Source organism: Aspergillus pseudoviridinutans, assembly GCF_018340605.1.
Source record: "Aspergillus pseudoviridinutans IFM 55266 DNA, scaffold_2, whole genome shotgun sequence".
NCBI lineage: Eukaryota > Fungi > Ascomycota > Eurotiomycetes > Eurotiales > Aspergillaceae > Aspergillus > Aspergillus pseudoviridinutans.
Genome location: NW_025091282.1, coordinates 543,784 through 569,515, shown reverse-complemented (window position 1 = coordinate 569,515; position 25,732 = coordinate 543,784). Strand labels below are relative to the sequence as shown.

Sequence of the window (25,732 nt, the reverse complement as noted above, 5' to 3'; positions counted from 1 at the left end):
GCACGACAGTCAACTGACCTCACCATTCGCTGCTCCAGATCAACTACCAAAACATAAGAGTATTCTCAGGCTGTGAAAGAGCCAAGTGCCTGAACCTGAACCCAGAACTGGGAATACTTCGCTGAATCATTACCCTTAATGGGATACTCGTACAGTCATACTAGGTTAGCTCCACCTAAATTTGGCATCCCGATACCAACCGTTCCCATGTGCTTTGACCCAGATCGTCAATTGATAATCTTCACATTTTATCTGCTTCTTACTGGCTGTCAGAGGTGAAAGGCTAAGGTAGTCTACCCTTTACTGAAATGGGGGCCTCGTATTCGGTAGTAGATGGGGCCCCGAAGTCCTTGCCTCGGAGTCTTGTTGCCAGCCGATGACGATATTGTATCTGCAGTCTGCACTAGTCAACCTTAGCAGTAGAGGGGTAGATAATCAGGTGGGTCTATTTGCGGTCTGTTTGCTTTATTTTTCTTTGAATTTGGTGTTTCAAGTTTCAACTTTGATAGATATGCTTTATTGATGATGCTAGAGTTGAGGAAGGTGCTATCGAAGTCACTCCGGTTTTGTTCTTGGTTTTGTTCTTGTTCTATTCTTGCTTCCGCTTGTGTACTTTTGCATTTCTACAAATAAAGTACTGATACTGGATTATTTGATGGTCTTTGGGTGACTTTCGGGTACCTGGGCCTGTGTGGAGCTGGGTGGTTGACATGATACACTGGGAAGCGGGCAGCCTTCCACTGAGCAGTGGTGCTCTCATTGAAGGTATATTGGTGTACTTGACTCTCACGTAGGCTTGAGCAGATATTCTGTCCTTCTTAGACGTGATGAGGGATGCTCAATCATGGTAACAAAATTGTACACACGACGTGTGTGGGCTTGGAACATCATCCTCTTGAAGTAAAGAAAGCCATGCATATCGGTTGAGAAACAGCATATCTGCTTGTACTACATGTTACGGACGACCTTTTTCAGTTCAATGACTGCTTGTGATCATCTCATTGATGAGTCGGTTGTTGCATCGCAGGCAAGTCGAGTGCCAAGCGGAGGATTGGAGCTTATTTGCATCCCAGCCAAACATGCCTCTTTGGGCTACCTTACGTATGACCTGTATCCTTTCGCAGCTCCGAAAGTGACAATCAGCTATCCATTATATCTTCACTCGATTTTCAAAACAGCTCCATTCTATCCGCTGGTCATTCTAAAGCAGTGACCGCTACTCAGATAATTACCTACATCCCTCATACAGCCGCCCAGATCTACCTGATTCCCTAACATGGCCGACGGCGGAGGCTGGAGCACGATCGAGTCGGATGAGGTACGTTCAACTCCTTCTCACCAAACCCAAACCTCAGATCTAACGCGTCCAGGGCGTCTTCACCTCCCTGATCGAGAACCTCGGCGTCCAAGACGTCCAATTCGAGGAACTCATCTCCCTCGACGCAGACACAATCCGCTCCCTCAGGTAACCACGCCACTCCTCCATGAACCACCAGCCAAAACACTCACAATCTACTCTGTCCAGCCCCGTCTACGGCGTCATCTTCCTCTTCAAATGGATCCGCGAACCCCCCTCAACAAATACCACCCAACCCATCGACGGCACCTACGTCACCTCCCTCCCCGAGAACCTCTTCTTCGCCGGCCAAACCATCCAAAACGCCTGCGGCACCCAGGCCATCCTCTCCGTCATCCTAAACCAGGACTCCCCCTCCTCAACCCCCTACCCCATCAACATCGGCCCGGAGCTCCGCTCCTTCAAGGACTTCACGACAGGCTTCCCGCCAGACCTCCGCGGCGAGGCCCTCTCCAACTCGGAGACCATCCGCACCGCACACAACGCCTTCGCGCGCGCCTCGCCCTTCGTCGATGAGACTGTGCGCACGGCCCAGGAGGAGGAGGCAGATGTCTACCATTTCATTGCGTATACGCCCGTCAACGGGGTGCTGTATGAGCTTGATGGGCTGCAGCCGTATCCGATTAGCCATGGCGATTGCAATGCCGAGACGTTCCCCGAGAAGGTGATTGAGGTTTTGCAGAAGCGTATTGCGCGGTATCCCGAGGGGGAGACGCGGTTTAACCTCATGGCGGTGGTGAGGGATCTGAGGGTCCGCGCCCGGGAGACGGGGGATGTGGAGTTGTTGGAGCGCGAGGCGAGGAAGAGGCGCGCGTGGGCGTGGGAGAATACCCTGCGCCGGTGGAATTTTGTTGGGTTCATTGGGGAGATGATTAAAGGGGTGGCGGGGATGAAGGAGAAGGAGGGGCCTGGGGCGTATGAGGCGTGGGTGGAGAAAGCGAAGCAGGAAACTCAGAAGAGATTGTTGAGTCGGAGAGGTTAACCATGAATGATGATTACTGGCATGCTCGATGTGTGCTACTTCATGATGGTCTCACGAGTGGATATGAGGTTACAAGTACCATTGATACAGAAGCTGGCCGTCACAGAAAGAACGCTATGTACAGGTACATCGAATCATGAACAAGTCAACTGCAGTACCGCCGAAGGACCATGTAGCTTTGTATCATCAGTCATCAATCGTAATTATTAGAAAGAACAAAAACCCACTCCTCCACCCCAAGACTAATACTCGATCATGCGAGATTTGATATGCTCCACCATCTGAGGCGGGAGCTCATCCTCCCGGACCAAATTCAGCGCAAGTAGATCTGCCCAGAAGAACATCGCCCGATCCTGCGCGTAAGCAAGATAATCGAACTCGTCCGCCTCGTCCACGTCCGCGTCGACTGGAGGTTGCGCGGGTGGCTCAGCAGCTGTCACTGCTGACCCGTTCGAATCACTGCTGTGACCGTTCCCATTAGACGCTTTCGCCGCTGCGGCCGCCGCAATCCCCTCCTCCATACCGGGTACCTTGGCCTGTACAATTCCCCAGGCAACCCACTGAGCAGAGTTGAACACGCGCCAGATTCTCGTCTGCTTCATCAGGAAGTGGAGCTCGCCCTCCAGGTTATCTTCCTGTGATTTTTCGACCTCCAACTGGCCCTGGAGGTCTGCTTCAGTGGTCGAGTCGAGGTCCAGAGGCGCTAATGAGGTCATGGTAGCCGAGTTTCCTCGCATAAGGGGAGTGATAGACGGAGAAGCCGATGACCGCACTCCTGGTCTATGGGTCAGGTACGAGGCGATGAACATGCGTTGCTGCTCGGGTGTTGGATAGTGGCGGTTGTTGCACGCCCAGGCTCTCTCAGGATCATGATAGTTATAACACCATTCGCTCTGCATTTTGAGTCAGCCGAGGCCTTTCCAACGTCGTCGGTTCAAACTCACAAAATGGTTCGCAAACTCGAACCCCGGAGTATTTGCCGAAGCATACTCAAAGTCAATGACTACCAGTTGCTTGTGCTTGTTTTCAGGCAAAAGAAGCGGCGATTCGGAGCTGGGTTCCATTCGAAGCAGATTGCCATATTGAGTCTGACCCGGTTAGTGAATGAAATCGAAAACCCAATGCAAATGCTGAAAGGAAGGACCTACATCATTGTGGGCAAAAACCAACTGCCGCTTGATCTCATTAATCCCTCCGCAGCTGGATACAAGCCATTTCCGGTAGTTTTCGACGGCATTTCTGAAGATAGGCCATGGAACACCACAAACAAAACCACGACGGCGCCAAGGTTCCGAAGCTGCCTTGGCCTCGTTGTGCTCAGACTGAATTTCCATGTCCAGCCAGTTGATGACTTGCTCGCAGCGATCAACCCACTTGTCCCAGTTCTTGAAGACAACCGGGCCGCCTTCCGTCTCCTCTTCAAGCAGTTCGATCCCTTCGTGCAGCTCGCGCATACGTTTCGCAATCTGCTTCATGGTCTCGGGAACACGCAAGTCCCTGGGCGTAAGTGGACGCGCTTCGAAAAACTCCTCGAATCGACCGTTGTTGAACGTCCCCAGTACCTTGGGCCCAATGTTCTTCCGGCCTAAGCGGCGAAGAATCTGCAGCTCGTTCTCTCTGTCAATCAAGTGATCCACTTGAGGACCATAGATACGCAATAGAAGCTTCCTACACGAATCATGTGAGCACTTATCGCCAGGCAAGGTAAGGTAGAAGCGACAGAAGACTTACGGCGGGGGCTTTCGGGGAACAATAGAATAAGATCCATCTTCGCCCTTAGGCGGAGGCAGTGATTTTGGTGGATTGACCACATACACAGCGTTGGTCAAGGCACCGCTCAATCTGATTACCTCAATCTCGCCAGCAAGCTCCTGAGGAAACTTTCGCCAACCTTTGAGTTGTAGCGTAATGGCAAGGCGAACAATCTCGTTCTTGAACGTCAACCAAGCTTCCCTATCCTTCGATCGTCGATCGTCGGCCCTGGTATCACCGTCTTTATCGTCTTCCTCGGCGGTCCCGCCTGTGTATGCGAGCGTCTTGGAATTGTCCAGCACTGCATCAACAGCGGGAGCTGCCGAGTCAAGATCATACTGATCGGATTCGGATGCAGAGCCTCTCCGCAGACCCTTGATGCGGGAACGCTTGCGGGTTGGTCCACGTAGGGGATAGACCGACGAGGAACCCTCAATGCGAGAAGCGGCGTACCGAATGAGAATCTTTTCGAGCTTGTCGAGAGCAGATGCACTTCCGGAGTCGTGGGATGCGGTCTTATCCAGGATCCCATCGTAGTAATCGTCATCGCCATCACTTTCGACACCCTCACCTGTCCCTGTCAACTTCGACCGGCGGGTTCTTTGTTTGACTTTTTCTTGCTGGAGCCACTCATATACTTGGTTAAATAGGCCATCGTGAGAGTTCTCTTCGCTGATCTTCGCGCCTTGCTCTTTCTCACACTGGCTCCGAGATTCGCTTATGACGCTGGGCGTCTGCGATGTATGATGCAATGGCGTTCGAGCCGTGGGTTTCTTGGCCACTGGCGCGCGGTGCTGCTTGGAAGGACTCCCTTCAACCGCCGCAATTGCCGGGCTCGCGTGCCCATTCTCATTGAGAATCTTCTGAAAAGAAGAGATATTAAGGCCAGTTCCTAGAATCGGCTTCGCCCCTTCTAAAAATTGATCAGATTCCATCATATTTCCTAATCAAAGGTACGGGCGGAGCAAGGAATATTGGTGGTAGATGCATGGAGGTAATTCATAAAAGCTGCTTTGGGAAGAAAGTCGTGAACAGGCCGTGTGCTCATGTGATTCGGGAACGGTTAAAGCCTCGACCGACCAGAAGTACTACTGAGTACCAACTACGAATGGAAAGCCAATTGACAACAAGAATAAAAAACGTTTATCAGGGTTAAAAAATAAATCGTACGCAAGGCAGACACCTACCTTCAGTTCCAAGACCAGAGCCGCCGCGCGGGTCGGCGAAGGAGGGCATGTCCGACAGTCCAGGAGGTGGCCGAGAACCCCAGCTCTCGAGAAGACGAAATGTTGATGAAATGACCAACAAGAAGTTTGAGAGAGCTGTCACATACAGAGGAGGCCGGCGACACTCTTGATTGCGGCGATTGGTTCGAAGATCCTTAAAAAGTATACTCTCGAGGTTCAAGCAACGTCGGAATGCAGTTCGACCAGAGTAGAGACACTCGCGAATCACCCGCTAGATAGACACAGAAGGCCAGAGAAGAGTTGGGAAGAAAGAGAATAATAGTAGCGGTCGAGTGGGGAGCCGACAAGAGAAGAGACACGGTTTGATCTTTGGAAGCGGTCGGCAATTATGATCATTCCACAATCCGCAGAGTGGATTCTCCTGGTGGGAACCACTTTTTAGAGAGACGGAATCGCTGCTGGAGAATTCTAGACTGAAGATATAGATTGCTTGGTCAGACCGACCACCTGAACACAAAATATGAACAGATGCGACAGATTGATAAATAATATGAAGGAGAAAAAGAGAAACGGTGACGAAATCTGGTTGGGAACAGGAAAAGGGGAGTGGCGAAAATCCGTCCAAAAGTCGCTTATCAGGCCAAAATAAACTGTGGCCTCAGGTGACTACTTTCCCTTTCCAGGTACCTCGTGAGATGGATACACAAGTACCAATCTCCAGGAGATCCTCGTCTAGACTTGCCTCTGGAAAGCAAACGAATGGCTTTGCAATGCCAATGTTGGCTTAGCCCAGAGCCAGTGGCTTGCAAGAGACATTGATACATTGGCCTAGCGTGTTGCACACTCGTGAGTTGTTCCGCGGAAGCAGGTATCATTAACCTTCAGCAGGCGTCAGATAAGAACAAGGTCAAGATAGAGATAACCTAGCTGTCCGCTATCTCGGGTGCTTCCCATGATCTGCAATGCAGATAATGGTAAGCCTAGCAGTATTACCAAATGATTCTGACTGGCGCATTGGGATTCGTTGCTCTGGGACTCCGGAATCAAATCCCATGGGGAGCAAATAAGCCTTGACCCCGCAATCAGCTGGTTACGTGAGCGGCTTTAAAACAGTCCAGTTGTTCATTATTCATCCATAATCATACTGAGATTGGTCGCATGGGGTTTTGCTTCTGTACGAAAAGCCATAGCAAATGACTGAGCTGCTTGGGAACATCTGGCGTGGTAAGGACAAGTGGTTGTCGACAGAAGGACAGACAGGACAGAGTGAGGGGAAACAAGGGATTATATACGTCCGTGGCCTGAAGAATGCCCTGGCTTACAAGGCCGCCCTGCCGGAATCACGTTCCATTTATGGCGCAATCACGACTCCAATCAAAACAATACAGATAAGTGCGTTAGTAGTGAACGTTATTCTCATTCGTCACAATGCTGTGTACTGCAGTTCTATGACCTAGTAATACCCTTCATGCCAGTTCTAGTTGTGGTAAGTTACACTCCAGACCTTGAAGCCTGACTTTCCTGGTAACCCGACCTCGTTGGATCCAGCAGCATACTCCAACGCGTAGCCTTGACCATTGCCGACAAAGGTGATCTTAACTTGAGCCGCCTGGTCACTGGAGTTGGCTGGTAGAAGGGTACCGCGTGGCCCCAGCCATTTACCATCCAGAGCACTGGAGATCAGGAAAAGCCCGCTCTCCTCGCCATTCGAATAGTGGATCACCCATCGCTGTTTCTTATCGCTGTGGTTAGGAACGGCGGGACTTGTGCTCAGCTGAGTGGCATTGCCGGCGTTTGTGAGTGCCTGACCAGCTTTTTCAAACACCAGGTAACGACCTTCGGTCAAGTAACCAACGCATTCCTTGTATCCCTCCTCGAACCACAAGGCTTCAGACGTGTCATTCTGCTGTCCGTACGGGACAGGCGGTCGTTGAGTCGGATATTTGGCTTGGCAATTGGATGTACCGACATAAGACTTGCCGACCATGGCGGGCGCATCGGCATTTGGAATGTGAGGGATACTGTAGTCAGGCTATGAAATCGTCAGTGATATTACCGAAGCAGATCGCACTCCCAGGCCTACATGATCCAAATCCAAAGCATTGACAAGGTTGGACATATGTTCCCGACGCCAGTGCACCATCTGGTCGGTCTGAATGTTCTTGTATCCGCGAGCGGTCAGCCATTGTTCCAACAACAGGATCTGGGAGTTGTGGTCTGCTCGCTCGGTGAACACACGGCCGCCCCTGGTCCAGGGAGACACCATATAGAAGGGCACTCGAACACCTGTCGAGGTATTAACCATCAGTACGGCCCAGGTTACAATGACACAAGGAGGATTTCCAGCGCACCGGGTCCGACAAAGATCTGTCCGAATTTGCCGTACGGGTCCTCCATCCATTCTCCTGGAGTACCTTCGGGGGAGTGGAAGGGTACGACATGGTCTCCAAAGCCGCCAGACTCTAATGACTGCGTCAATGTCAACCCTTATGATCGAGCGGCTAATGTTTTCATACCATCGTAGCTGACGATCAGCAGTGTGGAGTTATACTTGGGGCTGTTCACGACCGAATCGACCACCTTCTTGTGAAGCCATGCTCCGTCCTTTGGCATGTACGGGGGATGCTCGGACAGCTCTGCAGGACCAACGATGAAACTGATTTCTGGGAGTGTTCCGTTTGCGGCTGCTTCATAGAACGCCTCCAGTCCTAAGTACGCTAAGCCTTTTTGCGCCAGAGACGAGGAAGCGGAAGCTTTCTGATACTGCTCAAACCAGGCCAGAGGGTTGTCGTCAAAGTTGTTATCATCCTGATACACTTGCCATGACACACCCGCATCTTCATAAAACTCGAAGATGGTCTTCCACTTGAGAGGATAACAGTTGATATTATCCTTGTCGCAGCCTATTGAATCGATCTAGTCAATTTGAGGAAAAGCACTTATGGACATACTTCTTACCGGGAGTCTCGTTGTTGTCCAAATAGGGTCCACCCTGGTCAGGGCTCTGAGGACTGCCCGGTACGTTTACGGAGCCGCTGACCAATGTGACACGGTTCGGGCTAGTGGATGTGATCTGAGCTTCCTGAGTTTGATGTCAATATTTGGTAAAGTGTACCTGCGAAGGAAGCGTTCCAACCTGATACATGTCACCTGCCGTCCAGCCCTCAGCAATCGCAAAGTGGACGGGGATGTCGCTCCTCTTGAGGTATCCCCAGCTCCAGGGCGTATTGTTACGGGCCCAGTGATTGTTCAGGCCATGATTCAGAGCCGCCTGATTATCAGTATAACCGTTATCTCCCGCTACCATGCACTGAATTGCATCGGGCCAAGATCCACCTTGATAGCCTAGATACCAGGGAAGAAGGGTTTTGGCGTTAGTGGACATGCTGGGGTCGACTTGCCTAGAGAAACATGCGTCAGCTATTTTCTTGCCAGTGACAGCCTTGATCAACTTGTGATACTCACTGATGCCAGACTGGTAAACCGTCTGGGTTGACCTGCACATTGGGGTCATTGAACCCCCGGACTCCTGCCATCGTGCCAAAGTACTGTGTTTATCAATGAGCGCCTTGCCCCAGAATGGAGATGTAACTGCCAAGAACATACGTTGTTCCATGACCTGTTTTCCTGCATGAAAATAACAACATGCTCAATGTCCTTCAAAGAGCCGGCAATGACAGGCCGACTCAGGAAGAGCAAGGCCAGGGTAGCACCTGTGAATAGCGACATTCTCGCCCTCAGTATTCAGCTCAGAAATCAATGCTGAACAAGTCAGAGTGACCAGCGAGAAAGCAAGGAGGACTTGCTACCAATTGCAGGGCGAGGGATCAATTTATCCGATCTTTGTGTCTCAGTTGAGCGATCTTTTACAATCCCTGTGTTCATTACTGTTGCATCCTGACCTTACAAGGATTGCAACCTTGCATATGTTATTCAATCCAAGAGGCCGAGGGATCATAAAAAGCACTAAAATGTTGTAAACATTTGACACATTTGAAATTACATGCGACGATCACCGAATGTTGATCATCACATAGACGTTGGCACTAGCACGGCGGCGGCCTTTTAGCTTGATTTCCCAACAAGGTTGCAACCAACAATTTTGGAGAATCTTTGACAGGCTTGCAGCAGACGATAAGCGATGCATGGGTGGAGATGAAGTGGATCGCTTCCATCAGGCGTCCCATAAGGCGTTCCTCGCGAGCACGTGTGGCCGAATGTAGTTCCTGCTGGAGGCCCGAGGATGGCACCACCCCGAGGAAAATGGAGATCAACACGATGCAATGTAACCCCTCGTTTGTTGCCGAGATCCCGGGGGAGACGAGGGGAAGCTGCAACATAGTTTCATATGGCGGATTGGAGATACAAATTGTTCTCAAATGAACAATTCCTCTGAAGTTGAAAGACGATGGGGGAACTGCGCGGTCGTTGCGGAGAGACCTCCTTGAGCAAGGACCACGTAGAGTCGGAGGAGCTATTACCAGTGTCTCAACAGTATGAGAGATCTTGTGATGGATACAGATCGACGAAATCAAAGAATTGGTCCTATGGATTAGTGCTGTGGCCATTGGCCGCATGTGTCTTGATCGCGCTAGCATATCTCCAGCAAATCTCCACGCCGAACGCTTGGGTCCCGTTACCAGGCCTATCACAAAACCATGGCCATCCAAACCGAAGTGATCCCGATGCGTTGCGTCCGATGATAAAGCTTCATCCTGAGGATCACATATACCGCGAAGCGACGACGCAGCATCTTGAGTGGGTGGTCACTTCAAACTACTTACGACCTGACGGGGTCCTTAAACGAGTCTATTGCATCAATGGTGAAGATCTTTTGTCTTGCCACACTGGAACAGTCATGCTGATGATAATATGGCAGGGCTATTCCCCGGCCCAACGATCGAAGCTCGCTCGGGCGATACTCTCGTCATAACCCTCGTTAACAGACTTGAAGATGAGCCGATCTCCATCCATTGGCATGGTTTGCATGTGCAAAGTAAGTGCTTCAGTTGACCCAGTGGCTTGTCGTACCTAATCACCAATTACCTTCCAGGCTCAATGGACGGTGCGGCCGGAGTCTCGCAATGTCCAATCGCTGCAGGGTCCAAATTCATCTATAACTTCACCGTTCCTGAGAACCAAAGCGGGACGTTTTGGTACCATGCTCATTCCGGTCTGGCCAGGGCAGATGGGCTTTATGGAGGCTTTGTAGTGCACGCGCCCTCCCTAAATCTTACCGTCGGTGACCTCGTGGCCGAAGAGGAGAAAGCAAATCACCAAGACGTCTACGGCAAGGACTTGTTGCTTCTGGTTGGTGACTGGTATCATCCACCAGCTTCTCAAGTTCTGGACTGGTATATGCGGGCTGGATCTTTTGGCAATGAGGTTAGTAGGCAAAATCGATCTGGTTGCCGTGCTAACTGCAACACAGCCGGTCCCGGACTCGCTATTAATCAATGGGGTGGGCCATTTCAACTGCTCCATGGCCGTACCTGCACGACCGGTGGACTGCGTCGAGCATTATATCGATTTGTCATATCTGGATTTTGACGATGGCTTGCCCTACAGAATACGGGTGGTCAACACAGGGCAGGTGGAGAAGCGTCTCTCTTTGGTCAGATGCTAACCTATCACCAGGTCCTTGACAGGCTTTACCCTGAGCATTGCCGACAGCGATTTCGATCTTATTCAACTCGATAGCAACGATATCGAACCCCAGCCACAAGCCAGTTCAGCCGGGGTGCTCTATCCCGGACAACGTATGGATGCAATCCTTATGCCATCATCAGGACACGCAACACATGAACAGAACTCCCTGACTATAAAACTCGATGACGAGTAAGCTAATCCCAAACCCGATATCCCAGGATATACAACAGAACCTAACCTAAAGTACAGGAACCTGAGATTCCTCAATCCAGCTCTGAGTGCAGAACAGACCTTTCCCATATCCACGGACACAACCACCAGTCCCGAGGCAGACATCTCCAATCCCAAGCTGTATCCCGCACTCAATCTCGAGACTGTCCCATCTTCACGAGCCATTCTCTCCACACTCCCCAAGCATGCCAACCAGACTCATGTTGTATACTCCAAGATCCAGAAACTCTCCAAAAACCACAATGTCCCTTACGCCTTCTTCAACCGCACCTCGTGGAAACCGCAAAGCAATCCTTCAACGCCCCTCCTCTACCTACCCCGCGACAAATGGGACGAAAACCAACTCTCTATCGCTACAGGGCTCGACCCGGTATGGGTAGACCTGGTGGTGAATAATCTCGACGAAGGGTCTCACCCTTTTCACCTTGTATGACTCCCCTTCCATCCTCGTTCCACGAATGAAATATCAAATAACAAAAGCAGAAGCTGACGATCCCAGCACGGCCACCACTTCTACGTTCTACAAGTCTATAAAGCTCCCATAGGCTGGGGCTCCTATAACCCCTTTACCGACACGCATCCGCCAGGCCTAGAGCCTGTCGACGGTGCCAATGTCACCGACAACGGGGTTAGGGATGCTTCACCATATGACCTCTCACGCGCGGTACTGCGCGACACGGTTCGGATCCCCAGCCGCGGGTATGCGGTTCTACGCTTCCGGGCAGAGAATCCAGGGGTGTGGTTGTTCCATTGTCATATTGTGTGGCATTTGGCGAACGGCATGGCGATGGTGGTGGACGTTATGCGTGACGAAACAGTAGACGGTGTTTTCTCTAGTGGGCAGGAGTGTACAGGTTTCTAGAGCATACATGATTAGTAGGTAACTGTTGAGATCCACTGCGAAAGACACCTTCCCGCAAAGCGATAGAGCAGCTGGCCGCCGATGGAATTGACTCCTTGAAGAGATCCATTTGCAACTGCTTATAACCCTTACCAGAATACGATAAACGGAACAGTTCCCGTCCGCAGAGAAAGGGATCAGAGAATGGTTGGATGGTTTTCTCCCTAGTGCTCAGATGAAATCCCAATGTTTCAATGCGTTCTCCGTCAGGGCTTGCTTGTACGTTCCGCGCTCGCAGGGCTCTCTGGTCTATCAAAGGATCTCTTCGCTTTAAGGGGAAATTCGACTGGAAGTGAATCGGTTGGCAGGGTAACGATTGCCAAGAGTGACGAGATCAGACATGCAGCTCTCTGTAGCAGAGAAGTGTACAGCTATGTAGTGTAGGCTTGAAGGAGCATCTGAGGTGCAAAGATCCAGCTTTTGATGAAGCTTATTAAGAAATTTACCTAGCCATCCGATATTGGTATCACCTGCCCATCTCCCATTCTGTGTAATCAGTCAAAACCGTCAACCGACCGCCTGCCGATGATAAGACATCGAAAGAAAGAAACAGATCATAACGCCAGACACCAAGCCCTAAGAATAGCCCATAAAACTACACTAATCGTAATCGTAAAACCCATTTAGGTAGAAGCGGAACTCCACTCAACGACCTCCAACGCACACATGACAAGTATGAGAGTCGAAGGGAGAATCCTAGGGTCTGTTAGTGTGTGAACCTTGAGCTTGAGCATGCAAGCAAACTTACCAAACAACATAGCTCTGGAACAGAAGCTTCGACATGGCAGAGACGTATACATTATTGATCTGGCAAATCTGTGCCAGTTGCAGAGCGGATGGAGCTCCAGTAAGCAAGAAGCAGACGATTATGAAGATCGGATCGCCCAGGATACTAATCGGGACGTGTTTAGCGAGCAGAGCAAGGAGAGGCGCCATGATCAAGGTTGGGAGGAGCATGCGTGCCACGAGGGAGGCAATAATGAGCTTCTTCTCTTCCTTGGGATGCCCAATGTCTTCGAGCGCTTCTTGGGACAAAGTGTTTCGTGCGAGGTTGGCTCCTAGGACGACCAGGATCAAGGGTACGGCAACTTGAGCATTCTGGTTGATAGCTCGAGTGACTGAATTGCGCACGAAAGTATCCTCGTCGAAGAACAAGTGCTGTAAGGACGGCACGGATGCCACGATAATCGACACAAGCATAGCCCACAGAGGAGGATTCATGAAGTTCCATAGACCATTGAGAAACATTTTAATACCGCGAGCACAAAGAGACAAGGGTTTCTGTACACTGCTCGGAAGTCGACTGTACAGTGCGTTTGTGCTTTTCTCCCAGCCGCTCGCGATATAGGTTGTCATGCGACTACGGCGTTGCCCCAGATACTCCTTGACTCGTATGAACGGTCCCTTTTTGTGCTGGTGACCTTCATGCGACAACTCAACGTTCGGAAACAATAGGATGTGGCCTCCAGTACTTTGACGCGGAAGGAACGGTCCGCTGGGGGGAGGCCCGATCAAGGAAGGGTGGCGATCTGATTCATCGTTCACTTGGCCATGAGGGGGTAGCTTCGTATAGGAATACGTCTGAGCTGTCACGGGGGTTTGTTCACCGGACCTGAACTCTTCCGTGTCGCCGGAAGAGCCCGCTGCACCGTGGGTAAGGCTATCAGAGCTTCGAGTCCTGATGAGTGGCTCATCTGGGTCCGTCTGGTTCGGGTTGTCGCTGTAGCACTCCTGTCCTTGCTCAATTCGGGTCGCGCCGTCTTCCCTATCTGCCTCTTCCAGGTATCGTTCCTTCKGAGCAAGAAGAATATGATAGCCCCAACTCCAGCGCACGAGCTGACCTAATTGCTGGAATATGAGGAGGTATAGAATTCCACGGGCAGCCACTTCGTCATCGTTGTCATTAGGGATTTTGCTCCAGTGAAGGCCTTTTAGGGTCTGTGAAAGTGACATGACGAGGGATATAGGTAGGGAATTCGAGTTACCGAAGACCTGTTAATAAAGGAGATTAGATAGGCAATGTAGTGAGAAGATTTTGGAATACGTACAGCCATTGCCGCCACAAAATTGGCCTGTCGTTTTCTGAAACGGAGACATCGCGATATAACCCAAGCACAGGAATAAGAGACGAAGGTTTGAACGATGAAGATAAACGGGATGATGGCAAGATCAGTGAGTTTCTCCGCCGTCAGTTGAGAACCAAGTTTGATGAAGACTACACAATATTAGCTTCAAGATCATCCATTGGAGACAACAAGAAAGAGCTACATACTCAGACATGGGGTAAACAGCATGACGTTGAGGTTAGCGACCAACTTCTGAGCTTCTGCATCGAACATGCCCTGTCTGGCAACTATGTAACCGGGCAAGCTGACACACACTACCTCCAACACAGCTTCAAAAACCAGAAGGACGAGGTGGAAGAATGAGGGATGGCTCGAATGGCCGCCATCCTGAAGGACCCCAGCATTCATGATCCCCGATTGCATTTGAGTCACGAACTGGCGAGGAACCAAGGTATTGACATTCTGAAGCGATTTGGGAGACGTAAAAATGGCCATGGACTAGAGGAATTATTGATTAGACCACCCGACGGGGAGGATGAGTGACGGATGTTTGGTGGCGGAAAGCCAAAGGTGATGTCGTGAATGAGAGTTCCTGATTATTATTTAAGGTTTGGGCTGGTGCTCGGAAAGTGAGCGGCGGTCGGCGTTTCGGACTCAACTGGGGTTCGGCGACCGTGGAAATTCCAATGTGAGAATAGCGGGATGAGGTGATAAAAAAATATTATACACAGTTGTAGTGACAGTTGAATATTGAAGATAACGATGAGACGAGATGGGATGAGGAAGTCATGATAGTTACAGGTCGGTAGCAGTGTTGGATGTGGCAGTGTAAGGTAGGATTGCGAATCGCCCAGAGACAGAGCTGAGGAATTAGCGCCAAGAAAGCGAGAACAATTTAGATAGGAAGATCAATAACGATAATACAAAGCAAAGTTTCAAGACACGTCAATTATGAAACTGTTCAGGCAACAGGCTGAGATAGTGATGATATAACCACTACCTAATCCTTTGTGCGACCTTTGAAGCTGCCAGCAATGGTTCAACACCAGTTTGAAGCTTCTTGTTCTTGTACCTACCTGTAGACTTGAACAGCCATAAACGCCAATTCTGACGCAAGACCTGTGCCAAGAATCCAATCAGAATGGAAGGAAGGACTATAGTAGCACATTCGGCAGTACAGAGTAGTGATTGGCTTTATCACTTATCTTACTCTGGCTCTCCATTAAACAGTCAACCTACATACCTTGGCACTTTTCTAATAGGGTACTTCTCTATCAGTCGTACCTCACAGGTACTACTCTCACTTGAGTACTCCTTTCCAATTTGATGTGCGAATTTGCAGACATGTACCTATCTAGTCCTTACTATTTAGTGGTGAAAATCCATGGACATGTTGTACAAGAACGCAAAGGTGCATCGTCATTCTCTCTCCACCACACTGAGAGAGCAGGAAATTTCGAAAGATGATCCTATATCATATCTACATACTGCAAGTTAGTTTGAAGTCATCAGGATTATACAGCACCACAGTTCTTGATGGAGCTTTTCACTTGAACAGTCATTGAGAGCTTTATCTCTATCACGTCATGATCGGCACACATCTTGGATCCCTGCAGATACCTTAAAAGGTCCGGATTGTCTGAGAGCAGGAGTATATAAAGTCACTACTATCCTCAGTGTGGTCATTTGGTGGCATACTTGATTTGGCGCGCCTGACTCGAAAGAATAAGGAAAGGAACGTGAATTTTGATCCTTTGATACCTAAATTGATTCTCAAGAGAAGAACCGCGGACAAGTTCTCGAGGTCGGACTGGCTCCCAAGCTACGCGCATTCCTGTTGCACAGTTTGATTAGGGCGTACTATCATCATCCGACATTATATGACTTCATCTGATGCAAGTTGACAGATTAACGGGCTTGCTTTGGTGTCTATACGTGACTCAAGGTGGGAGAGTCTGGGAGCAATTATGGGCAAGAATACGCAAACAATCAACGGACTTTGCCCCCATTCCGATCCAGACAGTATGATTGGCTGATCACAATTGTTTCAAGTCAAACATTCATGCATTGCACCATCCACAGCAGCGCCACAACGGGAGGACTCAGCCGATCGGCAACATAGGCAGCCAGCAAAGCCCGCCAATGACAGCTCCGTTTGATCCATTCACCAATGCCTACCTACTTAGGTACCTTGAGGGCTACCGGAGAACCTTTGAAGGATTTGGGACAAGGATTTATCAGGGATGGACAGATAGCTGATATAACGTAGCACAGTATATAGCATCTGGTGAGGTGATAGTGAAGAACAACAAAGAACAGAGTTTGATACCTAAGGTATATTCTCCAAGTAAACACCTGAGAGGGTGAACTAACAACTTGGGAGGCTTGTGTCTGACGTAGTGTGGGGTTATCAGTTCTCCAGAAAACAAGATCAAACCTGCGCCGTTATATTACAAGCTGGTTATTGAATCCAGGTACTATCTAGAGCTACTGGATCAATGACAACATCATACTTTAATTGGATAGAAACGAAGGCACTTAATTATCAAATTGAATTTGCTCCGTGGCTGGTAGCCATAGACCCTGGACTCGCAGTTCCGTGTCCCGTTGGTAAAGTCGGATGGTTCGGTTCGACGCAGCCTGTCCTTGTTCTACTGTTTCGCGGTGGAAACTCGTCTGTAAAGAATCAAGACTATGCAAGAGGTCGAGCTGTAGATCTTTTGCAGGTTAGACATGAGTAGTGAATCAGTGGCCAAAAAGAGTCGTTGATAGTACCTAATATTACCTACCTCTCTACATCGATAACAAATAATATTGCTGCCTCGTCCACCTACTAAGGCGGCACCCTTGAGCGCCTGAAGCCAACCATTGGCTGGTCTTTCTTCCCGCCAACGCACCAACGAGAGTACCGCATCCCCCGGCCATAGTATACGTATCTCGTCAAGCCGAGTATGTGATTCATACGGTTGACGGTTGTTGGAGATGACTACTTGCACTACTCTACTACTAATATCTCATTCCACTATCTTAATTAAATTGGCATTCCGCTATCTCCCAAGTCAACTCGGGTTCAAAATAAACGTGCTCGTTCCTTGATCAATCCTTGAACAGCTGGAAATTTCTCGAGCACCCACAGCCAAGATTTCCCAGTTTGCTTGGCTGCCACACTTGCCCCAGGCATAATTCCCTGGATCTCAATCTTTTATCTCAAGACTCCCTCCCCCTCTTTCGCTTACTTATAGTTCTTCCCTATACCTTTAGAAATCTGGCCCGTTCGTACAATTACCCTGCCTTCCCTCTGTGGCGTCTCCTCAAGGCACCGGGAGATTCTCACCTACCTACATCTATCCAGCTTGTCTCCGGTATGATTCTTGCCCCGCGTTGAGGCAAACTGCCATTGTTTCCTAGACCCCGCGGCTCTCCCAGGTCAGATATCTAACCCTTGTGACAGGAGCAGTTTTCATCTACAGAAAGGTCGATCTATCGCTTCCTTAGAAAACTAGCTCAATCTGGATTCTCCACCTTCCCTCCTTTCATGATCGCCATCCCGGGTGGTCCGTATCCCGATCGAAAAAAAGGTACTCGAAACGGCACCCTCTTCGCATCTACTCCACGATGAGCGCGGCTACAATGGGCCCAGAACAAGAACCTGTCGCAGAGGTTCCGTCCGCTCAAGTGGAAATTGACAACCGATCCGACAACACAACGGACGATGACCTTTCTCCCTCTGTCACTGCTCCTCCGTCTTTTACTTCGGTACCGTCCCTTCGGCCGGACCGAGATATGACATCGGGAATAAGTGCTTCGTCGACTCATTTGGGCCAAATCAATGCGGCTCGGCATGGTGCAGGGACGCCGACACGGCCACACGCCTCCATGAGTGGCGCGCAGCCAGGAGGTTTGAATCAGGACATCCTGGCCAAGATGAAGGCCTTCTCCCTCTCCAGACAGGGTGCTCCCCCGCATTTACCTCATGCTGTCTCCACCGGAACAATCCCTTCGGCTCGGTCAAGCGTTTCCAGTTCGCCAAGTCCGATAGCAGGGCCGTCGCCTCCGATGGGAGGTGCACTTGCCGGGCGCCTTCCCCCGACCGCACGCCCTCATGGTAAAAACTGGGCATCTTCGCCCTCGGTGGCGGGAGTTTCTGCAGGTTCTCATTCACCTTCGCCGAAAACCGGCGGCCTGGCCGCAAAGAGAATGAAGCCAGGGTTAAAACTGTCAGATGCCACTGGCCCTGCGACTAGGTCTGGTGCCAGTTCGCCTGGCGACGGATCTTCGGACGCATCTGGAGGGTCGGCATTCAGCAAATATTCGGAGTATATTGACACGAAGGCGGGAACTCTGAATTTCAAGAACAAGGCGATTCTGCACGGTGGCGGCGTCGAATTCTCGTCCGGACATAGTTTCAGCATCTCGTTAGATGAGGTTGAGCGACTGGATGAGTTAGGTAAGGGTAACTACGGAACGGTCTACAAAGTTCGACATAGCCGGCCCCAAATGCGCAAACCCGGTATGGGGCTTCGCGGCATCATTAGTCGCCCGACTGAGAACTCGACGCCGGATAGCACTTCTGCGGCTAAGCCCCAGGACAATCTTTCCGGTTACATTATGGCGATGAAGGAGATTCGCTTGGAGCTGGATGAGAACAAGTTCGCCCAGATCATCATGGAGTTGGATATTTTGCACCGTTGCGTGTCGCCATTCATTATCGACTTCTACGGCGCTTTCTTCCAGGAGGGTGCGGTCTATATGTGTGTGGAATATATGGACGGAGGCTCTATTGATAAACTCTACAAGGACGGCGTGCCCGAAAACATTCTTCGAAAGGTCGCATTATCCACCGTCATGGGATTGAAGACTCTCAAAGACGATCATAACATCATTCATCGGGACGTGAAGCCTACTAATATTCTAGTCAACTCTCGAGGTCAAATCAAGATCTGCGATTTCGGCGTGAGCGGCAATTTGGTCGCAAGTATCGCGAAGACAAATATCGGCTGCCAGAGTTACATGGCACCTGAACGTATTGCAGGAGGTGGCGTGCAGCAGTCCGGCGCGACTGGTGGTGGAACCTATAGTGTGCAGAGTGACATCTGGAGTTTGGGCCTGACCATTATCGAATGCGCTATCGGTCGCTATCCATATCCTCCAGAAACTTTTAACAACATTTTCAGCCAGTTGCATGTAAGTCTTTCTCAAGCCCTTCTCAATCCATTCGCGTGGTCGAACGCTTTCTAATGTCATTCTTAAGGCTATCGTGCATGGGGATCCGCCAACATTACCAGAGCAAGGATACTCGGAAGAGGCGCATGCATTCGTCCGCGCTTGCTTGGATAAAAATCCCAGTAAGCGCCCTTCGTATAGTACGTTGCTCAGACATCCATGGCTTGCTCCCTTGATGCAACCCCCGACGGAGTCGAATGGTACCGATGCAACATCCGCCGCTTCGTCTGACGGCCAACCTGGCGGGCCCGATGCGAGTACTGCGACCGAGGATGAGGAAGTGGCGGAATGGGTCAAGGAGCGAATCGAACGTCACCAACGTGGACAGCTACAAGAGTCAGAGAAACCTGCATTGCATGCCGTTGCTCTGGATGCAGTGCCCGGTAGCCCTCTGCTTGATGATCCCTCCTCGCTACCATCAGCTTCTTAGGACAATCCCTTCTGGTCAGCTCATCTCTTATAACACCTGAACATTTCATTCTCCTCAATAATCCCCCTTCTCTATCGTCTATTTTCTGTTGAATGGAGCGAGTGCATGAACGGAGGACTTGTTGGCGCGGGCGCCGTCTGGGCAATTCTCCATTTATTTCGACCTGCAAATCTGTCATATGGTTGATTCTGTCGTTTTGCTTCGAACTCACATCTACGTGCTGCAAAGCTTTACTTATGTGTGATGGATTCTGAGATGTAAAGTGCCGGCAGCTTGAATCCGCATTTGTCTCATGTAAATAGATACATAACGTTTCGATACCCCTATTTCGGGCTAGATATTCTCCCAAATAGGACAACCACATTTATCTCATATCATTCTTGAAACCTCGGGCACCCCGACTCTCTGAAGGATTTGTCATTTTACGCTTAGCAATCAATCGCGTCACGTGTGGCTGCGATGACCGAATCTCCAGCCTCGAACGCCAAAACCCGCCCATCTCGGCGAAGTCGGCGGCCATCTTCGGAAGATTAGGAGACTCGGAAAGCGCCCGTCAATCTTATAAGATAGCCCTTGAGAGGAAATTGGTCGTTGTGGACGGTAATCTGATTTCGCTGCCCACCTCTGTCTCACATAGTAGTCGATCAACTCCGCTGACCTTCTTCTGCGTCAGCAATCCGTATTCTCTGTCATCCACCAACATCCGGGTTCCCCGCCAGCTTCGATCCTGGGAGCGTCCATTTTAGTTCTCGATTACTTTAGCTAGCTTTGCCCCTCCAATAATCCGTCTCCATCTCTCCTTTCTCCCCTCATTCGGCATCCACCACCTGCAGAGGGGCAATAAAAAACAGAAGAACTGGACCCTCCATGCTCTCCCGCTCCTCGCGCCACATTCTGCTTCCAGCTCAAGCATTCAAACCTCGTGTGTCGCAACTGGTCCGTTCATCAACTATCGTTCAGTCTGCTCGAGTGATTTCTACAGTTGCAGACCGACGAGCCAAATCTGCGATTCGAAAACTGGATTCTCCCCCTCTGATTTCCAAGACAGCTCCCCGTCTCGCCTCTCTCTCTCGACATTTTTCATCGACTGCGGTTGCGGCGGACTCCACCAAGATGGCTCCTACGGACGTCCAGCAGTATGACTATATTGTTTTGGGTGGTGGTAGTGGTGGTAGCGGTAGCGCACGGCGTGCCGCTGGCTGGTACGGTGCGAAGACGCTGATTGTCGAGAGTGGACGGTCTGGTGGTACTTGCGTCAACGTCGGGTATGTTTTGTGCTTTGCTGTCCGTGTGGCCCAGGGAAGCGTGGGATATGCTAACTGAAGGGTCTGCAGCTGCGTCCCCAAGAAGATGACATGGAATTTCGCTTCCATCAACGAAGCTCTCCACGTCGGCGAGCACTACGGCTACGATATCCCCAAGGACATCAAGATCAACTACCGTCAGTTCAAGGAAACCCGCGACGCCGTCGTCAAGCGTCTGAATGGTGCCTACGAGAGAAACTGGGGCAAGGAAGGTATCGACCTCGTGCATGGCCGCGCTCGGTTCGTCGAGCCCAAGGTCCTCGAGGTTACGCTCAATGACGGCGGAAAGGCTCGGTACTCGGCGCCTCACATTCTCATCGCGACCGGTGGCCGACCCATCCTTCCCCCTGTCAAGGGCGCCGAGCATGGTATCACCAGCGACGGGTTCTTTGAGATCGAGGAGCTCCCGCCCAAGGTTGCTGTCGTGGGTGCTGGTTACATTGCCGTCGAGCTGGCTGGTGTCATGGCCGCCGTTGGCGTGGAGACCCACATGTTCATTCGGGGCGAGACGATGCTGCGCAAGTTCGACCCTATGATTCAGAAGACGATGACGGAGCGGTACGAGGCCACCGGCATGCACATCCACAGGAAGCACGGCGGGTTCAAGGAGGTGCAGCTGCTGAGGGACGGCAAGGGCAAGGACAAGGTGCTCAAGCTGATTGGCAATGACGGCTCGGAGGAGGAATTCAACGAGGTGCTGTGGGCTATCGGTCGTGAGCCCGAGGTCGAGGATCTGGATCTCGAGATCCCCGGCGTGAAACTCAACGAAAGTGGCCACATCGCTGTCGACCAGTACCAGAATACCTCTGCGGATGGTATTTACGCCCTTGGCGATGTCACTGGCGTAGCGGAACTGACACCAGGTACGTTACTTTCTTCTTTGCCCCTCTGTTGAACTACGTGACTAAATACTTTTGCTTCGTGTAGTCGCCATTGCAGCCGGTCGCCAACTCGGCAGCCGTCTCTTCGGTCCCCCGGCCCTCAAATCCGCCAAACTGTCCTACGAGAATATCCCCACCGTGGTCTTCGCACACCCCGAAGTCGGCACCATCGGTCTGACCGAGCCGCAAGCCCGCCAACGCTACGGTGACGACAATGTCAAGGTTTATTATACCAAGTTCACGGCGATGTACTACGACGTCCTGCCTGCTGAGGAGAAGAAGAAGAACCCGACCGAGTTCAAGATCGTGTGTGTCGGTCCCGAGGAGAAGGTGGTCGGTCTGCACATTCTGGGTCTCGGCGTGGGCGAGATGCTGCAGGGTTTCGGTGTCGCGATTAAGATGGGCGCTACCAAGAAGGACTTTGATAGTTGTGTTGCTATCCACCCGACCAGTGCAGAGGAATTGGTGACCATGCGGTAGATTCTAGAGAGTTAGATCTAGACAACTTGAATACAATAGACATTGTACATGGATATATAATTTGAGCGGTACAGTCAGAACTTCAACCACTTAAAAACTGGCCATTATTCAAGGAATCTTAAGTAGACAGAAAATAAAGATAAGCAAAGAGCTCATTCTCTCCTATCATACATACATACGGATATTATACATCGATTAATAAATAATAATAATACATGATAAAAACTGTGAGGGACGACCACCAGCAAAAACCAACAAACCCCAACTAACAACGGTGGGAACAAAAAACCTGGTGGAAAAAAGGAAGGGCCCTGACCGCGACTCGAACGCGGGTCTCATCCATACAGGGCTCTTTTGAGAGCCGGAGAGCTAACATTCCCCGAAGGATGAATCGTACCTCTGGACCATCAGGGCTAGTGTATGACTTTCTCACAATATCTATAACTTATCAAGAGCATCTGCTAGTTAATAAATACCCACTTTCAACTATAGTTTAAGGTAGGGAAGGTAAATCAATAAAAGGAATGAAAGTTCAGTAGCTTATGAAGGGTAGTACTTGTTATATATATATTTTTGTCTGTAGGTGTTAAGTGAAATATATTTCTGGTTCTGGATTGCCTACTAGTGTGATTACTTATGGTAGAGCAGCAATGAAGTGTAACGATGGCTATATCTGCCTATGGAACAGACGTCTCTGTCTCCTGTTGTACCTGCTCCCTGGTCTCTCCTTTGAAGAAGCCATTGCGCCTCCCTGCTGGCTTCTTGGAAATTGAACCTAGAGATTCAAGCTCTTGATTATATAGTCAGGCCTGGCGAGGTATCCCAGACTAGGTTGCAGGAAGGTAGCAGAGTCATTGAATATATTTTCTTATACATTATAAGGGAGGTGACATACAACTTCTTCCACGGAGAGAACCACGGGAGCCATGCAGAAGCATCTTGCTCAGGGCCAAAGGTTACTCGAAAAGAAATATTTTTCCGCCTTGTCGCTCTTCAGTGAACTCACCATCAATGCCTCCGCGTCGCCGTCCCAGGATATCTCTCTGGGGCCGCTTTCGAACATGGCTTCGCTACGCACACTCACCCCTCCGACTACGTGGTAGTCTCACACGACTCAGGCATCAGCACAAGTATCCCCTGCTCACGCTCCTGCGCATGTTCATCCCCTATCCGTCCTGGTTCTTCCCACTCCCTGGTCCATTTCCTCTCCGCGCGCTCAGCGAGGATACAAAGAACGAGACGGGCATTATCGAATCTCGTTTTGACGATATCCATAATCTCCGCGCTATTCCTATCTGGCGTATGCGCGACACGCCCCTGCGATCGATTTACCGGCTCTACGAGCTCCACCTCGCTGATCATTACGAGCTGGTGGGGTGGGAGACGGATTACTTTTTCTATCGGCGAGACTGGAGGCTACGAGACATACCAGACCCGAGAGATCCTGACCCGCTTCGGTATGCGATTGTCGCCTCCATCGTTGATGAATTACACGAGGCAGTAAATTGGAGATTGAGTCTGGGTCTGCGGAGGAATCGAGAGCATGTGTATCGTGAAGAAGAAGGAGATCCATGGCCACCTTTCACTCCAGAGGAACTGCCTGCCTGGACAAAGAAGGTGGCCCCTATTGATAAGGATCTACTGAGGCTGKCAGTACCACCAGAATCACTGGATGCAGAGGGGAGTCTGATGCTTGAAGCTAATGGTAAAAGTCCCAATTTTGCCCGGCGTAATATTATCACAAACACAGGATGGTTCTATACCATCTAGGAAAGATTCAATTGCTACTCCTTGAGTATTGTTTGATTTGATTGTACTGTATCTACCCACTGGCGCCGTTGAGTACACGTATTTAAACCAGAGGAAAGCAAGATTAATGCCAGTTGGAAGATACTACGCAGAATTGCTTGGTGATATAAAGTTATTGGCTTGTTAATCATTCACTAATGTGTGCATAAGAAGCTAAGCCCAGTTGCAGCAGGTCTGGATGCATTAATAGCAGCTACTTTAAACAGACAGAGTTGAAGGGCCCCTATTTATCCATGTCCTTTCATCACTGAGACTGGGGTAATCCACCAATATGTTCTGCATAAGCTGGCTCACATTCTTAGAATCTGATCGTTCTCCAACCGCCGCCAAGACTGTCTCAGCACTCGAGCCTACACCCTCCTGGCGGCTGTTTAGGGAACTTCGAGCTCAGCTTCCTGTACTGATCAACTCCAGAGCATTCTAATGACACTTGAATGACCCAATGTCACCTCTCCGGCGGCTGACCTTGACATCACGGCGTACTATATTCTCCTTCGCTAGAAAAGTCGCTCTGGCAGTTACCGCCCAACTCGGGGCCTTCAATTCCTCAGCAGGAACTTGTCGACGAGGAGGTTTGTCCCGACTACAACACGGCGACTTTCTACCCAGCAAAGCCCGGGGAAGTACTGGCCAAGAAATTTCAGCTGCTTGTCAAAATCGGATGGGGATCACAATCAACCGTATGGCTCGCCCGAGACATTTCAAGGTACCTACCCACGTCCGTAACCACGCTTGCCAGCTTCATGTTGACCGGCGAGAAACTGACACTGGCCATCACAATCAAGACTCAAATGGCAACCTGAACAAACTGTGGCCCTGAAAATAATCAACAGTAACAACGCCGACGATGCTCAGCATGAGAAGGAGATTGAAAGCCAAATCTCGCAGCAAAATCCACAGCATCGTGGCTGCGTGATTCTACGGACACGTCTGGATGTCTTCGAGGTAATTGGCCCCGAGGGAAAGATATTGCCTTTGTATTTCTATTTGCATATCTTCAATTCAAACTATGGGCTTAATTCCATGGGTTCAGTGCATATAGTGAACTATGCTCTTTTGGTTTTTGTGAGCAATGCCGCTCTGAGCTCGCCCGACTTGGGTAATGGGAGTCTGGGCATTCTTTATCACTCGTTCAACCTCCGTGCTTTATCTATACTCTCTCTACCTTTCAACTGAATTACTCTACTATATGAGCTGCCTCAATCCAGACATTCTTTTAAAGCCTTTGTACTAGCTGCGCACCCTCCGGGAAACTGGGACTCTAAGCTTGAGCATATCAAGCCTCTTCAGTAAGCGGTTTCCCAAGGTTTATGTATGCACCTGCAGAACCAAGAAGTTATAATTTCTAAAATGAAAGCAAAGACTGATCAATTCTTGGTGTTAAACTGTCTGAGCTAGTACATTGTCTCTCTTAATGATAAGCCTCAGCTCCCCCGTTTCCTTGTCCTCTGGCATAGCCTTCAGAAACACACAACAGTCC

The 25,732-nt window shown here is 50.2% G+C and overlaps 8 protein-coding genes and 1 non-coding gene across 9 annotated transcripts; 5 read left to right on the top strand and 4 right to left on the bottom strand.

Moving 5' to 3' along the window:
- Positions 1 to 1,276: 1,276 nt before the first annotated feature.
- On the top strand, positions 1,277 to 2,339 carry Asppvi_002259 (putative 26S proteasome-associated ubiquitin C-terminal hydrolase; the record flags this gene model as incomplete). Its single annotated transcript, XM_043298250.1, has 3 exons — positions 1,277 to 1,318; positions 1,371 to 1,465; positions 1,526 to 2,339. The coding sequence occupies 3 exons, from the start codon at positions 1,277 to 1,279 to the stop codon at positions 2,337 to 2,339; spliced, it is 951 nt and encodes a 316-aa protein (XP_043154185.1).
- A 242-nt stretch (positions 2,340 to 2,581) lies between these two features.
- Positions 2,582 to 5,327, bottom strand: Asppvi_002258 (putative choline kinase; the record flags this gene model as incomplete). Its single annotated transcript, XM_043298249.1, has 5 exons — positions 2,582 to 3,232; positions 3,284 to 3,427; positions 3,488 to 4,007; positions 4,071 to 5,004; positions 5,279 to 5,327. 5 exons carry the CDS (start codon positions 5,325 to 5,327, stop codon positions 2,582 to 2,584), a joined length of 2,298 nt encoding a protein of 765 aa, XP_043154184.1.
- Positions 5,328 to 6,755: 1,428 nt separating this feature from the next.
- On the bottom strand, positions 6,756 to 9,007 carry Asppvi_002257 (nonhemolytic phospholipases C family protein; the record flags this gene model as incomplete). The annotated part of the gene is made up of 8 exons (XM_043298248.1): positions 6,756 to 7,310; positions 7,362 to 7,564; positions 7,630 to 7,740; positions 7,795 to 8,181; positions 8,237 to 8,360; positions 8,415 to 8,679; positions 8,744 to 8,826; positions 8,885 to 9,007. The coding sequence occupies 8 exons, from the start codon at positions 9,005 to 9,007 to the stop codon at positions 6,756 to 6,758; spliced, it is 1,851 nt and encodes a 616-aa protein (XP_043154183.1).
- A 1,143-nt stretch (positions 9,008 to 10,150) lies between these two features.
- Positions 10,151 to 12,020, top strand: Asppvi_002256 (multicopper oxidase family protein; the record flags this gene model as incomplete). Its single annotated transcript, XM_043298247.1, has 6 exons — positions 10,151 to 10,274; positions 10,332 to 10,663; positions 10,710 to 10,881; positions 10,927 to 11,116; positions 11,177 to 11,585; positions 11,658 to 12,020. 6 exons carry the CDS (start codon positions 10,151 to 10,153, stop codon positions 12,018 to 12,020), a joined length of 1,590 nt encoding a protein of 529 aa, XP_043154182.1.
- Positions 12,021 to 12,682: 662 nt separating this feature from the next.
- Asppvi_002255 (Auxin Efflux Carrier superfamily) lies at positions 12,683 to 14,620 on the bottom strand (the record flags this gene model as incomplete). The annotated part of the gene is made up of 4 exons (XM_043298246.1): positions 12,683 to 12,755; positions 12,808 to 14,051; positions 14,108 to 14,274; positions 14,332 to 14,620. 4 exons carry the CDS (start codon positions 14,618 to 14,620, stop codon positions 12,683 to 12,685), a joined length of 1,773 nt encoding a protein of 590 aa, XP_043154181.1.
- A 3,120-nt stretch (positions 14,621 to 17,740) lies between these two features.
- On the top strand, positions 17,741 to 19,778 carry pbs2 (mitogen-activated protein kinase kinase PBS2; the record flags this gene model as incomplete). The annotated part of the gene is made up of 2 exons (XM_043298245.1): positions 17,741 to 19,309; positions 19,377 to 19,778. The coding sequence occupies 2 exons, from the start codon at positions 17,741 to 17,743 to the stop codon at positions 19,776 to 19,778; spliced, it is 1,971 nt and encodes a 656-aa protein (XP_043154180.1).
- Positions 19,779 to 20,645: 867 nt separating this feature from the next.
- glr1 (glutathione-disulfide reductase GLR1) lies at positions 20,646 to 22,443 on the top strand (the record flags this gene model as incomplete). The annotated part of the gene is made up of 3 exons (XM_043298244.1): positions 20,646 to 21,043; positions 21,113 to 21,945; positions 22,010 to 22,443. 3 exons carry the CDS (start codon positions 20,646 to 20,648, stop codon positions 22,441 to 22,443), a joined length of 1,665 nt encoding a protein of 554 aa, XP_043154179.1.
- Positions 22,444 to 22,750: 307 nt separating this feature from the next.
- Asppvi_002252 lies at positions 22,751 to 22,857 on the bottom strand. Its single transcript has one exon. It is a non-coding gene; the product is annotated as a tRNA-Pro (tRNA).
- Positions 22,858 to 23,454: 597 nt separating this feature from the next.
- On the top strand, positions 23,455 to 25,055 carry Asppvi_002251 (uncharacterized protein; the record flags this gene model as incomplete). Its single annotated transcript, XM_043298243.1, has 2 exons — positions 23,455 to 24,148; positions 24,754 to 25,055. 2 exons carry the CDS (start codon positions 23,455 to 23,457, stop codon positions 25,053 to 25,055), a joined length of 996 nt encoding a protein of 331 aa, XP_043154178.1.
- Between the last annotated feature and the right edge of the window lie 677 nt (positions 25,056 to 25,732).